Raw genomic sequence first — 18,039 nt, 5'->3', positions numbered from 1 at the left:
TTGCACAGGCTAACAAATCTGCAGCTTCAGTATAGTAGGATGAAGCTGATAGTGATAGTAGTAGATAGCAGTAGGTGAATTCATAGTTCACAATCATAGTAGGAGATTAATTTGTTGACCACTAGGACTCAGTGTGGTTTTTGCAGTTCCTGCGAGCTCAGTTGCTTTTAGAATGATCACCTGCAAGTTTTACGTTTTATTATCAGTCTTTCATTATGAAGCTTTCACAGGATTCAGAAGCTGTCTGCTTGCACCCTGTTCAAAGACTGATTAAAAGCATGAACAGATTTTTACTTAAGTCTTAGGATTTTTCAAGTGGGCTTCAGGGGTTTAAATATTTCTTTAGAAATCAACAACCTTCAGGTGTGTGTGCAGAGTTGTTAATACATGTACCAGCTTTCAGCCTTATATGGTTTGAAAAAGTAAAGAGATTTCACTCTCATAACTTGGGATAGCTAGAGACACTGAAGAGAGGCTTACACCATAGCTGTGGACTGCATGTATGTGTAGAAATTATGTTAATAAAAAGGGATAGCTCATGCTCTCAAAAGCAATAAAATTAAAACTTCTCCATAAGGTTTTTAACATTTTAATCCCAAATCTGACAGAGCAGGAGATTTTCAGATATAAACAAAAACATGTTAATGTTGGGGTTTTTTTTAAAGGCTAAATATTTTTAGCTTAAACTTTTCAGTCCTTACTATTTACTTCTAAAAATTCTCCTTTAACTTTTTCCTTCCTTCATTAAGAGTCAAAGTGCATTAATTTTCCTGTTTTGTTTATGTCCCAGCTGGGTAGGTCTCCAGTGAATTACATTTAAATGACTTTTAAAATAGTAGGCCTGTCATTTTTAAAAAAAGTCCTGTTGATTCATCAACAGTGTTACATCATTATTGGTGCTGTAAGAGGTGCAATGTCACTAACTGAACAAATCTGTTAGAGGACAGTTTGTGAGATGGCTGTAGAAAATGAAATTGCTGAGATTGGTTGAGGACAAAGAACTAAAAGTAATGGATGTATTGTTGATACAGACTACAGGCACTTTCCTGGGTCATTCTAGATACAAAAGTGCTATTTAAACACACTGTGTGTGTTTGTTATTCATTAATAAAATTTTGTCTGGGCTTACCAGAGAACTTTTCAATTCATGTAAAAAATGGTTATTAAGTAGGACTAAGGGTCTCCCACTTATCAGCTGTGAGTTGTAATTTGCAGACAAGGCTATTTGAATGCTATTGTGTCCCAGTGGTTCCCTTGTAATTTGTTTGTTTGTGGGGGAAAAAAGGAAGAAGAAACGAAATGTAATTTTGAGACTTTTTTGGGTTTTTTTTCCATCTGACTTGCTTAATGGCAGATGCATCAGTACAGGCAGAAAAGAACTGACTGTAAGTTCTCCAGTGAGACAGTCTTTCAAGAGGGAACAGTGCGTCTTCTTGCTGGGAAATATTCACTTTTAACCAACAAAATTAACCTTAAAAGATGTTGTTTGGTCTCAGGCTGACAGAGTGGATGTTGCATGAAGACCTCTGGCCTGTGCTCAGCCCTCCGGGAGGGAAGGAATGCTAATGCTAACTTGGGGACACCAGCATCAACCTTTGACTGCGATTCTCATGTTTTTTGCAAAGCTAAAATTTTGTTTTCACATATTTTCTTTTATTTTCTCCTTTTTCCTGTTTATAAATAAAACTTACAGCAATTTGCTGTGATTTCACTGTCCAAAATTATTTGCTTTTTATTTTGTAAATAATTTCTGTGGCAGTGAGCACCAGTAAGTACATTCCTTTCTTCAATGAGAGCACAGTTATGGTGACTGAGGTACTGAAGGTTAATCAACTGAACAGGTTGGGCTCTCTGCATCGGCAGCTTTGTCCATCCTAAAAATCAAATTGTGAAATTTTGATGGTGAGGACACTGCTCTAAATGACAGAAAAGGTGGCATTTGTATCAACAATCCCATTTCTGTAACCCGGGAGGTTGTTTAGATAAATGTTGTTCTCTTTTCCTCCTCCTGGCCGTGTCTGGTTTGCATGAGTAATGCGCATAGGCACTATGACCGAGCTGTCAAGAACGTGGGCCTTGCATTTATTCAAACTGCGTGTTTATGGATATAACTGTTGCTGTTGCAGGAAGCAGTGCAAGTATTGATTAAGCACTCGGCCGATGTCAATGCTCGGGACAAAAACTGGCAGACACCGTTGCACGTGGCGGCTGCAAACAAGGCCGTGAAGTGTGCGGAGGTCATCATCCCCATGCTGAGCAGCGTCAACGTCTCTGACCGAGGTGGGCGGACAGCATTGCACCATGCAGCTCTCAATGGCCACATTGAGGTGAGTTGTTTATGAGCGTAATTGATGGGTGATTTATTTATTTATTTTACTGGTTCAAACAGTTGTCCCACTGTGGCTGGGTCTAGTCTGAGCCCCATATGCCTGAACCCCATGATTCCTGTAATTCATCTGCTTTCCAAACTGTGTGCCGGGTTTCCTACCTGCAGAAGTGACAGTGTGGCTGGAAAGTACTTGTACAGAGCCTGCATGCAAGTGACGTGGCATATGCCTGAACCCCATGATTCCTGTAATTCGGCTGCTTTCCAAACTGTGTGCCGGGGTTCCTACCTGCAGAAGTGAGAGTGTGGCTGGAAAGTACTTGTACGGAGCCTGCATGCAAGTGACGTGTGAGTGCAAACTTAGAGAGCTGGCTGTGCCACCTGCTTCGGCACCTCAAGTGTGTCCTTGCCTCTTCTGAGCTTGACTGCCTGTGAGAGTAAGTGGCAAAATGGAAAGAAAGGAAAACTGGTGGATTCATTTCATACCGAAGAATCGTTTGGCTGTGTGAGATCCAGTGGGTTTGCTTCTCTAATTAGTCTTTTAGAAAATGTGCTTCTGTTTTTTTTACTGATCTTACACAAGCAAAACCTTCTAGTCTAATTACTGCTTCTATTTGAAAAATACACTTGTGAATAAAGCCTCTATATAAAGGGTTTTGCTAGTGTCTTTAGACCTAAAAGGATCCTGTTTTGCCCATTCCACACCTGAAGATCTTGATATGGAATAAAAATGTTTTGACTGAAACAGTAGGATTCTGTTAATACAAGTTGATCGGTTGCACTGTAATTAAAGGAAGGAGGAGGAATGGTAAAACAATGATGGTGTTTGGCCTTTAGTATACTACACTGCAGGAAAAAAAGATAGTAATGCTTGAGTCTTACCATCATAATCTAAAGCTACTGAGCTTTTGAATAGAGTGTATCAGAAATGTTAATGGCATATATGCAGTTATTAGCCAATCTCTTTACAGTGTATGAGAAGATGACAATAATGCAGCTCTGTAATTTATGATTTTAGAATGTTTTGCTGGAAAAGATAGTTGTTGAATGTGTTTTCCATTCAGTTTCCTTTATTTTTTTCCCCTGATTTTTCTTACATTTATTGTTGGATGATTTGCAATCAGGAAAACAGCTTTTTACCACTTAGCCATGCTGGCTAAAAGGCTGGCGTTGTACATGAAACAGCCTGGTGCCTGTCCACACTGCCCTGGGCACACAGGAACTTAGTGAAAATCACTGTGGCATGGCAAGAAACAGAGACTCTCTGTTGAAAGATCAAGCAGATATTAGAGTTTGTTACCTCACCGATCTGGAGGAATCTTGTCATAGTCCACAAGAAAATCCCTTAAATTGGTCTTAGCTAAGAGCAGTGTTTCTCTTCCAGGCCTGTTTCTCTTCCAGGTTGTTTGCCAAGCTCAATTTGAAGCACACTGGAGTAGCAGCACCCTGCGTACTCTCAGCCCCCTCTGTAGACACAGAACTTGTCCTGGTTACTTGTGGCCATCACCAGTCCTTGTCATTAATGCACACAGCTTTGAACAGCTTTTAAAATTGTGTAATTCACAAATTTAACACTCAAAAGCAGGATTTTGTGATCCAAACTTTATTGCTAGAATGATGAATATGAAATTATGAATAATCTATTGAGTGTGTGATCTACAGGGATGGTTTACTTGCTGTTATTACTTCTAGATGGTGAACTTGCTCTTAGCCAAGGGGGCAAACATCAATGCTTTTGACAAAAAGGACAGAAGAGCTCTTCACTGGGCAGCGTACATGGGTAAGGCTCGGGCTGCTGCTCCTTCATTTTAATTTACTGTTGACAAACCAACAACATGTTTTAAAATGGACAAGAGCAGACATGGCCATGGAAAGTCAGTGTTGTAGGTTCTCTGAAGAGGAAAGGGTTCAGTGGATCTAAAACCAGTGTCCATTTATGTTTTGCAGCTGGTGAGAACTTGCCTGTGATTTCCTTTTTAACACAATTAGTGTGGGCTTTTTGTCTTGCCCCCCCCCCTTTTTTTTTTTTTTTTTAAATCCTGACTCTATTTCCAGCCTGAAGTATATTTGGACTGGAAAAGATACAGGTTATGTTAGTTTCATTTTTTGCTAAAAACTACTTTATATAAAAGGCAGATATATATGATCATAAATTTTGTTGTTTATCTATGTTTATAAGTAGCTAAGTTATGATATTGTTAGGAAGTGCTTCATAGCCTTGCCTTCTGTTGATTCATGCATTCAGGACATCAGATGTGTTACCAAATGCTACTTGAATAAATCAGTTGACCTTGTTCCTTTCAAGTTAAAGGAAAATTTCTTTAGTGAATCATTATGATTTAAAAATAATAGAACAAGATTGCCTGTGATGGTGGTCACTCCTGTTCAAGTGCCTTTGTGCTGGCCAAGCAGTATGTTCCAGATTATAGTTCATGAGTGTGCCCTCTGCCAGGAACTCTTTCATCTCACCTGTCAGATTCTTAATTTTAATCCTGGCACTTTTGGAAATGAGATAATAGGAGATTTCAAACTGTGAGAAAAGCATATTGTGGGTTTTTTTGATAGGCACAGACAGATGGAAAGACTCATGCCACTGAATGTGATTTGGCTTTTGAGCTAGTGAGCTTTGAACTCCATTACGTAGAAGTGAAAGGCTTTTACACTGTGCTGTGCAATTCCACATCTCTTTTGCTCGTCATTCTTTTCACAAATTCATTATGTGCTTTTCAAAACATTTAGATAACCTTTAAGGCCTAAATTAGCAATGGGATTCAGGAGTCTGTAGTGTAATTTGGATAGAATTTAGGTAATGAGATCTGAGCATCTTATCCTGTAAACCGTCATGTGGTTTCTTGAATGCTTAAATATCTTTGGACACTTTGGACTTTGTCCATGAGGTGTCCTAGGTCCTGCACATGACCAGAGCTGCCTCTGTCATTAAAGTAATGTACAACTCAGTTGGTCTACAACTTTGTAAGGTGTTTGACATAATAAATTTTTAATTCTAAGAAAGGCAGCTCTGCAGGAAACAGTAAGAACTACTCCTCAGTTAGCCTTGATTTAATTTTGGTGGTTAGGGCACTGTCTGGGAAGGCAGGCAAGATGGTTTGAAACCTTCTGGGAGAGGAGAAAACTGAATATACATGTGGGCTATAAGTTGCATTTTGGGATGCTCAGCTCTTCCCCTCTGTTCTATAGTGAGATCCTAATTCAGGGGTAGGCATTTCACCCCTGAAGATGCATGTCCCGTTGATCTGGCAGGTAGCTCTCAATCTGCATGACTGTTGAGGCTAGTGCAATTATTTTAGTTTGCAGACTGAGTATGTGTGTATAGACGGTGAGTTCTGATTCAAACATTTTTAGACCTATGTTCAGGATTTTTTGCACAGTTTTGTGTTAACGATACAATTTCGGAGATTCAAAAACCTGATCCAAAGATCTTCTCTTTGTATTGGTAGGCTTCGGATCAAATTCTGCACTCACTTGAAATGTAGTTTTCTGTGTCCTTAATGGTGCTGGATAATAAGATACTTTCATTTTGTCATTTATTAAAGTAATTTTTTATTGCTAACAAAAAACAAGTGTTAGCAGTTGTGTCTGCAGGTGACATCAACGGGATGCTGTTTTAGGAGACTTGTATTGTCATGCTCCTGTGCTCACTGTTCTTTCTGTAACAGGGAAAATAAACCACAAACCATTATTTTTAGAGAAATGAATGGGTAAAAAGTGAGGTTTTGTTCTTTTAATGACTGGAAAACTAATTCAGTAAAGAGAAACTTGACACATCTGTTGAAGGTGAATGTGTATCGCGTGGATTTCTTGACAAGGCCTGGAGCTAGTATTAAGAACATTTATGAAAATGAATTTTTTTTTTCCCTTAAAAAACTACAGAAGCATTGTGAAAAAAGCATTGAAAGGGGCATTAGCAAGAAAGTAATTTAGGAGAAGTGATGCTGTAGGATGGTATACTCATTGATCATTATCTCTCATCTTTTGAAGGTCACCTGGAAGTTGTTGCCTTACTGATTAATCATGGTGCAGAGGTGACTTGTAAAGACAAGAAAGGTTACACCCCGCTTCATGCAGCTGCATCCAATGGGCAGATTAACATTGTGAAACACCTTCTTAACCTGGGGGTAGAGGTATGTGGTAATGTGCTCTTTGTAGCTTCTTTATTTCTCTGTATTTGGAGATATTATTTTCTTCTTTCTTATGGATGCTGCTACGGACAGTGGCAGAGCTTTTAAAGAAAATAGTTCCCATTTTCTTGACCATGAAAAGTATGTTGTGCTTCATGTGGTTTATTAGTTCAAGAGCAGGAAACATTCTGGAAAAAAAAAAGTCTGATATGGACAGTAAGTTCCAGGCCACCTTGCTGAAGAAATCAGGAAATATATGCAGAGGAAGATGGAATAATGAAATTTCCCTTGGCTCAGCATTCCCTTTGATATGATGACTTGTTGTTCTCAAGGTGTACACTGAGTACTGTACTAAACTGCAGTTCAGGCTGTTCAAGTTTAGGGACCTAGATTTCCTCTGTAGCTGACGGAAGGATGGAGAAGGATTATTTTCACTCTAAAAAAGAACTTTTTTTCAGGGCACAGACTTCTCTTAGTTTAATATTGTCAACTCAGTGATTCAAAGCAGCAGTGAAATGACCAGAAGAGCCTGCACTGGTTAATCAGAGATGTCAAGTAAAGCCATTGCATTTGCCAGCTTTATAACCACCTGACTTGACTTGCCAAAAAAATGTCAGGAGACCATGTTCACAGGTTATTGACTGTGAGGTTGGAGAGGAATAGGTGTTTCCTGTTATTAGTAGTACTATGCTAATAACTGCCTTTAACTTTCACATTCTCCACCAATGGGAGTATGATCTTTGAGACGCCTGTATTTTGTGTGAGGGTATTCACATCATCCCTGAGTCTTCTGTACAATCTGTCTTGTCCTTATTTACAGAACAGCAGTTGAATACTAAGCTAGTCATCAAGAAGTAACATAATCTTAATTACATCTTTATAATACTGAGCTACTGAAAGTAGTTTCTTATTGAAGTGTAAATGGCTGTGCAGTTTTACTTTCCCTTCACTCAGACACCTTCACTCCCTTCTCAAAAGAAATCTGTGGAAAGAGCTGTTAAGCCTGATTCTGTTCACGAAAATTCAAGAGTCAGTGGTTTAATTTTTTCTTTAATAGAGATGGTGAGCTTTTTATTTATCCTACTTTCCAGCTTATATGTAAAAGCTTTCCAGTTTGTTAGGACTTTTGTCATCATCATCATCACTATATAGTCCTGCTATCAGCTTTAAGCTTTATTCTGTCTTTTAGAAATTGCCAGTAGAATAAAAAGTTAATAACAGTAAAGGTAAAGCTCCAAATTAAGCTCTCTGGGAGTATATTTTTGTCAATGAAATTTGCTGGTCGGAAATATGCCCTATGACAGTTCAAACCTCCAGCTTTTTCCATTTGCAGTGTGTGATGCATTATGTAAAATGGTAAGCTGTTGTCTGTAATTTTAACTGTGTCCCCTTGTCTCATTTTAGATTGATGAAATGAACATCTATGGAAATACTGCACTTCACATTGCCTGTTACAATGGTCAGGATTCTGTTGTTAATGAGCTGATTGACTATGGTGCTAATGTAAATCAGCCTAATAATAATGGATTCACTCCCTTGCATTTTGCTGCTGCCTCCACTCATGGAGCACTGTGTCTTGAACTACTAGTGAATAATGGGGCAGATGTTAACATTCAGGTAAAACTTGCATTGCAGCTCTTCAGTTTTACTTTATCCTATTTTGCAAACCTCAGGAGGCTGGAAACTGTAATAATGAGTGCAGCATGGCTTTAAATCCTTGATGGAAGTACAGCGATCCTGAGGAAGTTGATCATTAAACTGTTTGGATGAGATTAATTCCCAACAGAAGGAGCTCTCAGTGCCTTGATAAATATAATGACAGCCTTAAACTGTAGGCCAGCCACTCTCCTGAAGACATGAACAACTACTAAAATATAGTCCCAGGAGCTCTGTCAAAATGTTATCTCAGGGAGTAGTGGTACATCAAGGAACTACTCCTTTCTGGTGTTTTCCTTCACCCTACAGTACAGATTTAATTAAACCTGGTTCTAAAAAGTTCCTTTTGACTTTCCTGGGGAAGTAAGAACTGAAGGTTGTTTGTTTACCTATTTTAGAACTTGAGTTTACAAAGTCTGATTCTGTTTAGGATACTGAATGCACTTGAGATACAATTGATACATCTTGATGAAGCTGAAAGGGACTTGCTGTTACCCAACAGAGGGTACTGGTATAGGTACCAGAAGACTCGAGATCTACAAATTGTGTGTTTTTGTTTCCCATCTGTAAAACTGGTCTCCTAGCATTTAATACTTCTGGCAAGTCCCTTGAAATCAGTGAATAGTCAGTGTGCCATTTAAACTCAAAATTATTAAAATGAAATTAGGGATTGTGCTTGCCAATGAAGGCAAAACCCCATGCCAATAAACATGAAGTGATGTGAGTACTGAGGGTAGTACCCTTCCCTTGCTATTTTCTCAGCTCCTCAGCTTCCCCAGTCTCAATTTCTTTCTCTAGAACTCAAAACATTGATCTTCAGTCATTGTACCTTTCCTCTCATATGCCTTCCCTGTTCTCTAATTGTCTTTTGTAGACATCCTGGTTTTGATTGTATGGAAATTTATTAACCAAAACTTTTTAATATAGTGGCTTTTGTTCTGGGATGTATCCATAAAATGCAGATTGATGAACAGGATGTAGTTCTTGAATTTCTCAGAGACTGCTCCTACTTAGCTTTATGGTTTCTTTGCTTTTCTTTATTCCCATTGTTGCAAGGATTAGGGAAAACAATGTCTGAATGGGAAATGTTACTTTAAAATGATATTGAAGAATAATATGTCATATATCTGTAGATTTCTAGCAGGTACTGTGTACAACTAGGCTGTCAGGACATGCTCCACTCCAGCCCATTTCCCACCCATTGCTGAGGAACTGTTTTACTTGTATGCTTCTACTGTCTGCATTTACCATCATATACAGGTTCAGTCCTACAGACTTTTGAAGTCAGTGGAGGTTTTATCTGAAGAATAGCTGTAGGATGTTGAGCTGAGAGACTTCAAGTTGTTACCACTGCTTTACATGCTGAATGGTTGGTTTTATGTTTTGTTTCTGTTAGAGTAAGGATGGGAAGAGCCCGCTTCATATGACAGCTGTCCATGGGAGGTTCACGCGATCACAGACCCTCATTCAGAATGGTGAGTTTCTGTGCCTGTTCAATGACTTTCAAAAAGATAAGGCATTTCCAAGGTTGCAGTTTTTAGTTGTTCTGACCTAGGGTGCCAAAGGACTGCTCTGAGAGCTGCTTAGCTTTCCATCAACTTCTGGCTTTGAGCTGTGTTGTCTCAAGTTGAGATTTTGGTTGTTAACAAAATCCCATATTCCTTCAGCTGATGGTTGTCCAACTGATCTGCTGTGATTCTTAACTTGAAAACAAGAGTTCAAAGCTGTATTTAGGTCTATTTTCTGCCCAGAAGCAGACCACAATTTATTTTCTCAAATTATTTAAAAATTTAAAAAATAAAAGTTCCTAGTTGTCCTCCCTTGGGAGCCCTTGTGTTCTTAGAGCTCAGACCATTTTCTCTACCCTCCACTCATCAGCTATACTTCTCTCACCTCCCTTAGCTCCACCCCTTTCCACTGTCTTTATTAAGTGTTGAATAAATACTCAGGAGGGTTGACCAGTACCACTTTGTTTGTTCTGGCATAGCCAGGATTCCTGATTATCAGTCATTTATCAGGTATCTCTTTTGTCCAAGAATACTACAGAGTATAGCAAATATTATTGCTGGAGATCTGTCAGAGGCCTGTTTCTGACTGACAGAGGTTACTATTACTGGTTGTTTACTTATGCTTCCCAGCTTTGGCCGCTGTACCAGACAGGATGGTTTGGGGTTTGTTCGTTGATTGCGTTTTTTTTCATTTGTTTTCCAAAATTCCAAACTTGGAACTTAAATGCGAGGTTTTGAAGATGGCTGAACAGTTACGCTCTAAATGCAATGACACATTTACACGAGATTGTACTTTAAAATGGAGGTCTTCAGTACATCAGGCTTCTTTCAGGTTATCATGCAAGTTGTCATGTCTCTCCTTAGATCAATAAAAAAGTAATAATAAAAGGAGTTTGGGCAACCTGGAAGAAATTGTGCTTTAATGCAGTTTTTAGTTGTTTAGTCAAATACGCTTTCTGACTTACAGCTCTTGTTTGCTCTCTGTTGGATTTGTGTATGAAAGGATTGGCAGTTCTTCATCTGACCTTCACGCCTCTCTTTCTTCAAGTTACTTGGGTTTCACTTCTTTCTTTCTTTTTTCACTGCCCCTCTAATTTTAGTATTGCACACAGATCTGATTGCAAGTGACTTTATGTCTTGTTGCCATGGGATATTGTGGAAGAGAGAAATGTCAATGATTTAAAGAAATGGAGTTTCATTCTGCAGTACTTAATGAGCTGGCTAAAGATGTTTCAATTTCTGGCTGCTGTCTCTAGCAACTAGTAGAGGAAGAATGGATTACCTTTAAATTGGAAAACTGCAGATGTGATACCTATCTTTGAAAATGGGGAAAAAGAAAAGCTGGAGAATTTTACCTAGGTCAGCCAAAAATTCTGAAATGAGCAAATGAACAAACAATAAATACTTAGGGAGGAGTGAGCAATATCTGGCATAGATTTCCCAAGAGTAAAAGATGCTGAAATATCATCAGTCTCTTCTACAGCAAGGTAATAGGCTTTGTGAAGACAGCACAATCCTCTGACTTTTCTGTGGGCAGGTAATGTTCGTGGAGACCTCCGCTGGTGGTCGTTCCACCCCAGGGAACCTGTTTCAGCATTTCACTGACATTTGTTTACCATTAGAAAATGCTGTATAGTTCTTTACTAGCACTTTTCTTGTTGCAGTTATAGCCTGTTATCTCCTGTGAATAGTGACCATGCAGTTAATATTACCATGTCCTGATATTAGCAAGACTTTTAACGTGCTTTCCTAAAGTATTCTCACAGAAAACTAGTGGAGTATTTAAATATTACATTGTTGGTGTATAACTAGCTGAAAAACTACAGTCGGAGGTTAGTAATAAATGAATTGTTGTTGAAATGGAAGGTATAGTGAGAGGGTTTTCAGTTTTCCTCCTGGGTTTGGAACTATCCAGTATTTTCATTAACAACTTGGATAGTGGAATAGAGAACATGCTTTTCACATTTGGAGAAAACATGAAGTTGTGAGAGACTATTAGTTTGGCAGAAGATGGAGTCAGAATAGAAAATGATCCTGTAAAATTGGAGACAGAAGTTAAAGCAAGTGAAGCAAAGGAAAGATCCCACACACAGGCAGAAGTATCAATTGGACAAGTTCAGAATGGCAACAGCTGGGTGGGTGGCAGCTTCACAAGAAAGGATCTGGGGCTTGTAGAGGATCAGAAGCTTGTTGACCACAAGTCAAAAGTGTCATGGTGCTTAAAAAAAATGATCAACTATGTACATGGTGCTGTACAATACACAGGAGTGTATAGATAGGAGCATAGCCAGCAGGCATGAAGTAATCCTTTTGCTCAGCTCGGTGGTGGGAGATGTCAGCTGTAGTGCTCTTTCTGGCTTTTGACATTTTACTTCCAGAAGGATGTGGGCCAGCTGGAGAGGACTGGGGAAGGATGAGAATAGTTGGAGTGCAGCAAACCTGACTTACAAGGAGAGACTGAAAAAATTACTGTTCCTTTGTCCAAAAAGAAAACAAGGACTTGATAGCAGCAATCTTTGCATGATCAAGCTGCAGCAGAGAAAAAATAAATAATCTTTTTCCTACTTTGAGAGGATAAAACATGAGATGACAGGCTTAAATGGCAACTAGAAAAGTTCTACTTAAGCACTGTTGCTTGTTCTTTTGTAAAACATGAAGGCACACAACACACTTGTTGTTTGTAGTGTGTTCTTGTTGGCCTCTTGAACGAACTCTATTTAACATTAACAGGTAAGGTTGAGTGGCAATGTCTTTACATGAGGGCATAGTTTCAGCAGTTTATTTTTTTAGTTTAATTCAAGGCATCCATTTGTACCTTTAGATGAGGAGCAAGTCTGAGTCGTGTACTTGACCTGTATGTCATCCTGTACACCTATTTTCCATCACTTTTCCCCACCACTGCAGTTGGAGAGGGAGGTGAAAATGCTGCTGTCAGGCTGTGTTCAGTACCAGTGGCTGACAGCTGGCAGCTTGCTGTGTGCTGGTTCTCAGTCTCTGAAATTCAGTGTCTCTGTGGCTGGGTTGGTTATACTGCATTCGCTAGAGAGAAATAATGTTTGTGGTCACTGGTTCATGCTTAACCTTCCAGTGTTAAACTGTATGAAAATGTGTTTTGCAGGAGGAGAAATCGACTGTGTTGATAAGGATGGTAACACCCCTCTGCACGTTGCTGCAAGATACGGACATGAACTTTTGATTAATACCCTCATAACCAGTGGAGCTGATACTGCCAAGTAGGTGGAGCTGTTTCTAATGGTCAAGTGTTATGTCTGATGCCTGAAAACACAGTTACTCTTCAGGTTCTGAAGTGTGAAGGTTAAAACAGATAAGTGTAATTGTACCGTACTTCAGTGGGTGATGTGGGGCTAAAATATGAACGCTTGGGAAGTGTGGAGGGAAAGGAAACCCTGCTAAGTTCCTCCTGAGCCCAGTTACACTGTTCCAAGTAGTACAAGTGCTGCTGCTTTTTCCTGAAGCATTGATGTGGCACAGAGGTATATAATGTACATGAAGTACATATGTATAGAAAGTGCATCTTGGTCACAGTTATTCCACAAAGTCTGTAGCAATGAGTTTGTATAGGAAAGGTAATTGAAAAAAAATTCAGATGCCTTCCAAGGGAATTGTGTGCTTATTCCTTAGTATCTAAATTAGCCTGATGTTTAGTGGCCTGTCATACACGGTGATTATTCTTTTGTCTTGTGTCTTTTGGTATGACATAAGATAATCAATAAAAATGCAGTATTGCAAAGCAGATGTTACTAAGTATTTCTGATCTCAGTATAACTAGAGCCTGTCTTCATGTTGCAAGGTTTATGATATTCAGGTGGCTGAAATAATAGGATTGCTTTTATCTGATTTGTGGGTTTGGGAGTCTTTTGACTAGAAGGGAAAGGAGTTGAAATTACACATATTTCTACATGTTGTTAGTGCTTTCTCCTTCAATAATTTTTTGGGGGGTTTTGGTTAGTGGTTTTTTTGTTTGTTTTTTTCTCTTGCACATGTGTCAAGACTGCACCCACAATATGATAGGTATTGTCAACTTAAACATTGGAAGGTGCTTGGCTTCTGAGAGTACTTGAGTATGGTTAGTTATGTTCACATTCTTATGGTCTGTCAAAAGTAAATAGCAAACCTGAAGGTAAACAAAGGGGTATAAGACCAGAGTAATGCAATGCCATGATGGATATCTGTACGAGGTGTTTAATAGCAGCATCTGATTTAATGAATGTAATTTTTTGGCAATTAGCTCCACATGTCTTCAGAATATAATTTAGGAATCTTCTTCCTAGGACCTGACATAGAAATCACTAACTTCTCTTAGGAAAACCTGCGTTTGGAAGCAAATGAGCTGGTTTTCATTTTGAAGATACTTGCAGTTCTCAATATTTTGTTTGTTTGCTTGACAACGTTTAAAAAAGTGGCACATTTACCCATATTCTTTTATCAAGTATAACTATCACTATGCAAACTCAGAAAGTGGAACAGATCTTCAGTTGGCATGGATAATGAAATTCCACAGGCTTCAGCTAATGTCACTGGATTTTATTAACACAGCCAACGTGAAGATCATGGTGTCTAAATAGATGTGTATTTTTCCTGTCTCCTTCTCCAGTACAGTAAGCCCCGGCCTGTCTCCTATCTTGAGGTTTAAGGGGAAAATGTGATGCAGTGGGATAGCCCACTGTTGGAATCAGAGTTATCCAGTCAGAAATATCTATTTCACACTTGAGTGACTGGAACATTGATCGAATAAAATACTTTTTCCAGCAGCAGAAATAAGTGAAATGAGAAGTTGGCTCAGAGATACCAGGCAGATCCAAATGATGCTACTGTGCTAAATAAGGAACATTGAAACTGGGAATGTGCTTTCATGTGTGCTGCATGTAAGGAACACTGGCTGAGCTCCTCGAACTGGCTTTGAAAAGAAAACTCCACAGCATTGTTAGCAACAACTGCAGACAGCTCAGTCAGTCTTTGGGGCAATTGCATGTAAAGGGGAAGTGTGTAGGTGATGGGAGGAACCAGTGTGAACAGCACAGTAGAAGTGTGACACTGGTTAGCAGATGTGCATAGAGTGTGTTTCGATAGAAACCGTCTACAACATGTTCTGGGTGGAAATCTGGACCAAAAAGGAGAAAACTATTGCTTTAGGTAACTAAGTGGAGGAGGAGATAAAGGGAAATGGGTGCAGGAAGAAGCACAGCAATACAGAATGTGCAAAGTTAGCTTAAATAAATGAATCCACAGCTAAAAAAATGCAACCTGTTTAAACAGGTGCAGCAGCTTGGTGGAGCTTATGCCATTTCCTTCAAATAATAGGTTGTCAGATCAACTTTCAGTAGATTTACTGTAAGATGTAAATGCTGACACTAGCAAAATTTAAATTTGTATGGTACCACAAGTCACTCCTTAGTGTAGTGGAGCAACAAGGAGTACGAATTTAATGTGAAAATAGAGGAAGGATGGGCATGTGGATTCTGGAAAGAATGGGTTTTTAAAACCAAACCAAAATTAGTTAAATACATATATGTATAAAATGTTGGAGGAGCAAGATACCTCATTTTTGTTTAAAGCTTTATAATTATGATTTAAGGTGAATCTTGCAGAAAGAAAAGTTCCTTTGTCTTTGGATCTATATCTGAAATCCAATTCTATGAGGTGATCATACTCTCCCATCCACCAAATGTCTTGCAAAAATGAAGGGCAGATACTAATCTATCGGCTGTTGTTCAAGAGTTTGTATTTTTCAAAAATATATCTGCTGAAGCAGGCAGTAGATAATAATCATTATTGAGATAGTTGGTTTCAGAGGTTCTGTGTTTGTGTGCGCTTGGAGGACTGCCTGTAGGATAATATTTCTAGAATAACAAGATACTATTCACAAAACAATGCTAAATGACAGAAGCCAGGGTGTCCAAGCCCAAAAGTCTTCTATGCTTAGGGACTGAAGTGGGATGATTTGCTGATGTTAACAAAAGCTGCTGAGCACTGGGCTTTTTTAAAAGCTATGTGGTTGCCTGAGAGACTTAGCCTAATGATAGGTGCTTATTTTTTTTTTCACCCAGCATGTCTGCTCTGAGGAGTTTGTAGTGTAGCTGAAAAGAGGGTCATGTGTTAAAGGGTGGAAGGATGTGTGAGAAGAGTAGCTGGAGCAAATAGGAAAATGAGATCTTTAGTTCTTAGAATGTGGGAAGAAAACTGAAAGCATGAAGAAGAGTTATCAGCTACCCCAGCCCCAGGGAAAAGAGAGGGAAGAAGGGGAGGCTTTGAAAACCCACATGGGAGTTATCTAAAGGATGTTAACTGCAGGAAAAATGGATTTCAAAAATAATACTGAGAAGATTTTGGCATTTACTTTTACTTCATAATGGCTTCATAGTTTCAGTATGTGTAGCTGATGCAGAAATTTGTGCATCCCACACTGGGAAATTGACTCCAAGCAATATCTGCTCTGTTGCTTCCTCCTTTACCTTGGCTTTCGTCTTGAATTTTTAGAAACCTTCCTGCCACATTCTGTTCAAAGCATAATGCCAAGATTTTGCTATATTGGAGTATTTTTAACTCCTAAGGAAGCTGATAAGGAAATACAGATAAAAATAACATAGCAGGAAGAATCTTCCTCAAAAAGGATCAAAATACTGTCTTTGTGGAAGTAGCTTTTGCTGTCTTGTCTCTGTGTTGCAATCTGCATTTTCACATGGCTCTGTGTAATGAGTCTTATTGTGCCTTTCAGGTGTGGGATCCACAACATGTTCCCTTTACACTTAGCAGCGCTGAATGCTCACTCAGACTGCTGCAGGAAATTGTTGTCATCGGGTAAGTAAATCCTGCAGTGTCTGTGGAGCTCGAGTAATGTGTGTCTCTGCTGCTTACAGCCCCTTTATACTTGTTGTTGTGAATTGTTCAAATGAAAGACTTCCTGTGCTGCTGTGTTTGGCTGTGTGGTGTGGTGTACGGGAGCGTGCGAGGCTTTCCTAACAGCATGCTGGTACTCCTGCACATCCTATATTGTTCGTGCCTGAAGCCCTTTTCTCCTGGCAGGTTCAGAGAGGTTAATGCCCTGGGATGAGGGAGGAAATTTGGGACCCTTTTCCAAACTGTAGGAATGTGAGACATTGTTTCGATTTGGGCCCCTCCCCTTTCCTCCTAAAAAAGGAATAATTTGGGACATTATCTCCTCGGGGCTTGCACTGGCGCAGGTATTTACATCCCGCTGACAATGACTTATTTTTGGATACAGCTAAAGTGTTTTTTCTAATCTGTCTAGGGTACAGGAGGTAGGCTGGCCAAAGCTCTGTGGATATGAGGGGGGAAATGAGTGAGGGTATAGTGTCAAGACAGCAATCTCGGGATCCTCAACAGAGCCCAAAGCAGGAGCGAGAGTTTGCTGACACAACTGTTTCAAAAGAGGCAGTAATCAGGTGCCAAATCCCAAATTCTTTTTTTCCAGGCAAGAGTTCCCATGAGTTAAAAGAACACAAGGCAGATCACATGCTTTTTCTAGAAAATTGCTCCATTACTTAACATGCAAAATTTCCTACTTTTTTTCCCTAAATTTGAGTCCCGTGGAATATAAAACAAGTGCGAAAAATGTCAATTACATACCCCATTCCATAAACCTTGGTGCACTCTGGCCTTGACCACTAGATCAGGAAGAAAGAGAAAGAGCTCTGAGTGACCAGGGTTAATACTGCCAGGCTCGTGTCTTTGGCCTTGTGCATCTCAATGAGTATCCCTGTGTGCTTCTGGAAGCCACTTTCCAACCTGAAAGCCACACGCAATGAAAATGACCTCATTTCATGTTCAAGCTGACTCTCTGTTTTTTCCTCATTTCTTCATGTTTTCTTGTCTTCATGTCCTGCTGTTGCAGTCCTCTTAATAAGTATGTGCCTCATAAATGCCTGTCACATGGGTTTAAATAGGGATGTGGCGCCAAGGCGGATGCGGAAATAGATGTTCGTTGACTTTACAGCTCTTTTTATAGAGCTGCCAAACTGGAGCAGCCTCTCGCCATTCCTGTGACAGCCTCTTTCTGACTGTAGTTGCTTGCGTTCTGGTTTTTTTCCAACTAACTGATTTTTCTGTCTCTGCAATGTTTCTTGTGGTTTAACTAGGACAAAAGTATAGCATAGTGTCCTTGTTTAGTAATGAGCACGTGCTGTCTGCAGGCTTTGAAATAGACACCCCCGATAGTTTTGGAAGAACGTGCCTCCACGCTGCCGCTGCAGGAGGGTGAGTAGTTGTGACTGTAGCTGTTGTAAGTTCTTTTGTGGCATCGTTGCAGATCTGGTGCCAGCCAACTTGACTGTGCCATCCACAGAGGAATTTCTTGTGGTGCAAGGGAAGCAAAGCAGTCTGATGTCAAGTTTTGGTCACCTGAGGCTGTCTTTTGCCGCTGTCCTCGTGT

The 18,039-nt window shown here is 39.6% G+C and overlaps 1 protein-coding gene across 1 annotated transcript in view; it reads left to right on the top strand.

Moving 5' to 3' along the window:
* The window catches only part of LOC104523658 (serine/threonine-protein phosphatase 6 regulatory ankyrin repeat subunit B), a 75,217-nt gene that overhangs the window by 18,668 nt on the left and 38,510 nt on the right, over positions 1-18,039 (top strand). Inside the window, exons 4-11 of the mRNA XM_029084580.1 lie at positions 2,127-2,327; positions 4,019-4,106; positions 6,326-6,468; positions 7,870-8,082; positions 9,518-9,596; positions 12,748-12,862; positions 16,366-16,448; positions 17,747-17,864. Of these exons, the coding sequence (XP_028940413.1) occupies positions 2,127-2,327; positions 4,019-4,106; positions 6,326-6,468; positions 7,870-8,082; positions 9,518-9,596; positions 12,748-12,862; positions 16,366-16,448; positions 17,747-17,864 (1,040 nt within the window). The remainder of the gene's footprint in view (positions 1-2,126; positions 2,328-4,018; positions 4,107-6,325; positions 6,469-7,869; positions 8,083-9,517; positions 9,597-12,747; positions 12,863-16,365; positions 16,449-17,746; positions 17,865-18,039) is intronic.

This window comes from Antrostomus carolinensis, unplaced genomic scaffold, assembly GCF_000700745.2.
Source record: "Antrostomus carolinensis isolate BGI_N321 unplaced genomic scaffold, ASM70074v2 scaffold11944, whole genome shotgun sequence".
NCBI lineage: Eukaryota > Metazoa > Chordata > Aves > Caprimulgiformes > Caprimulgidae > Antrostomus > Antrostomus carolinensis.
The sequence above is the reverse complement of the archived record's forward strand: the minus strand, read 5'-3'. Positions and strand labels throughout refer to the sequence as shown.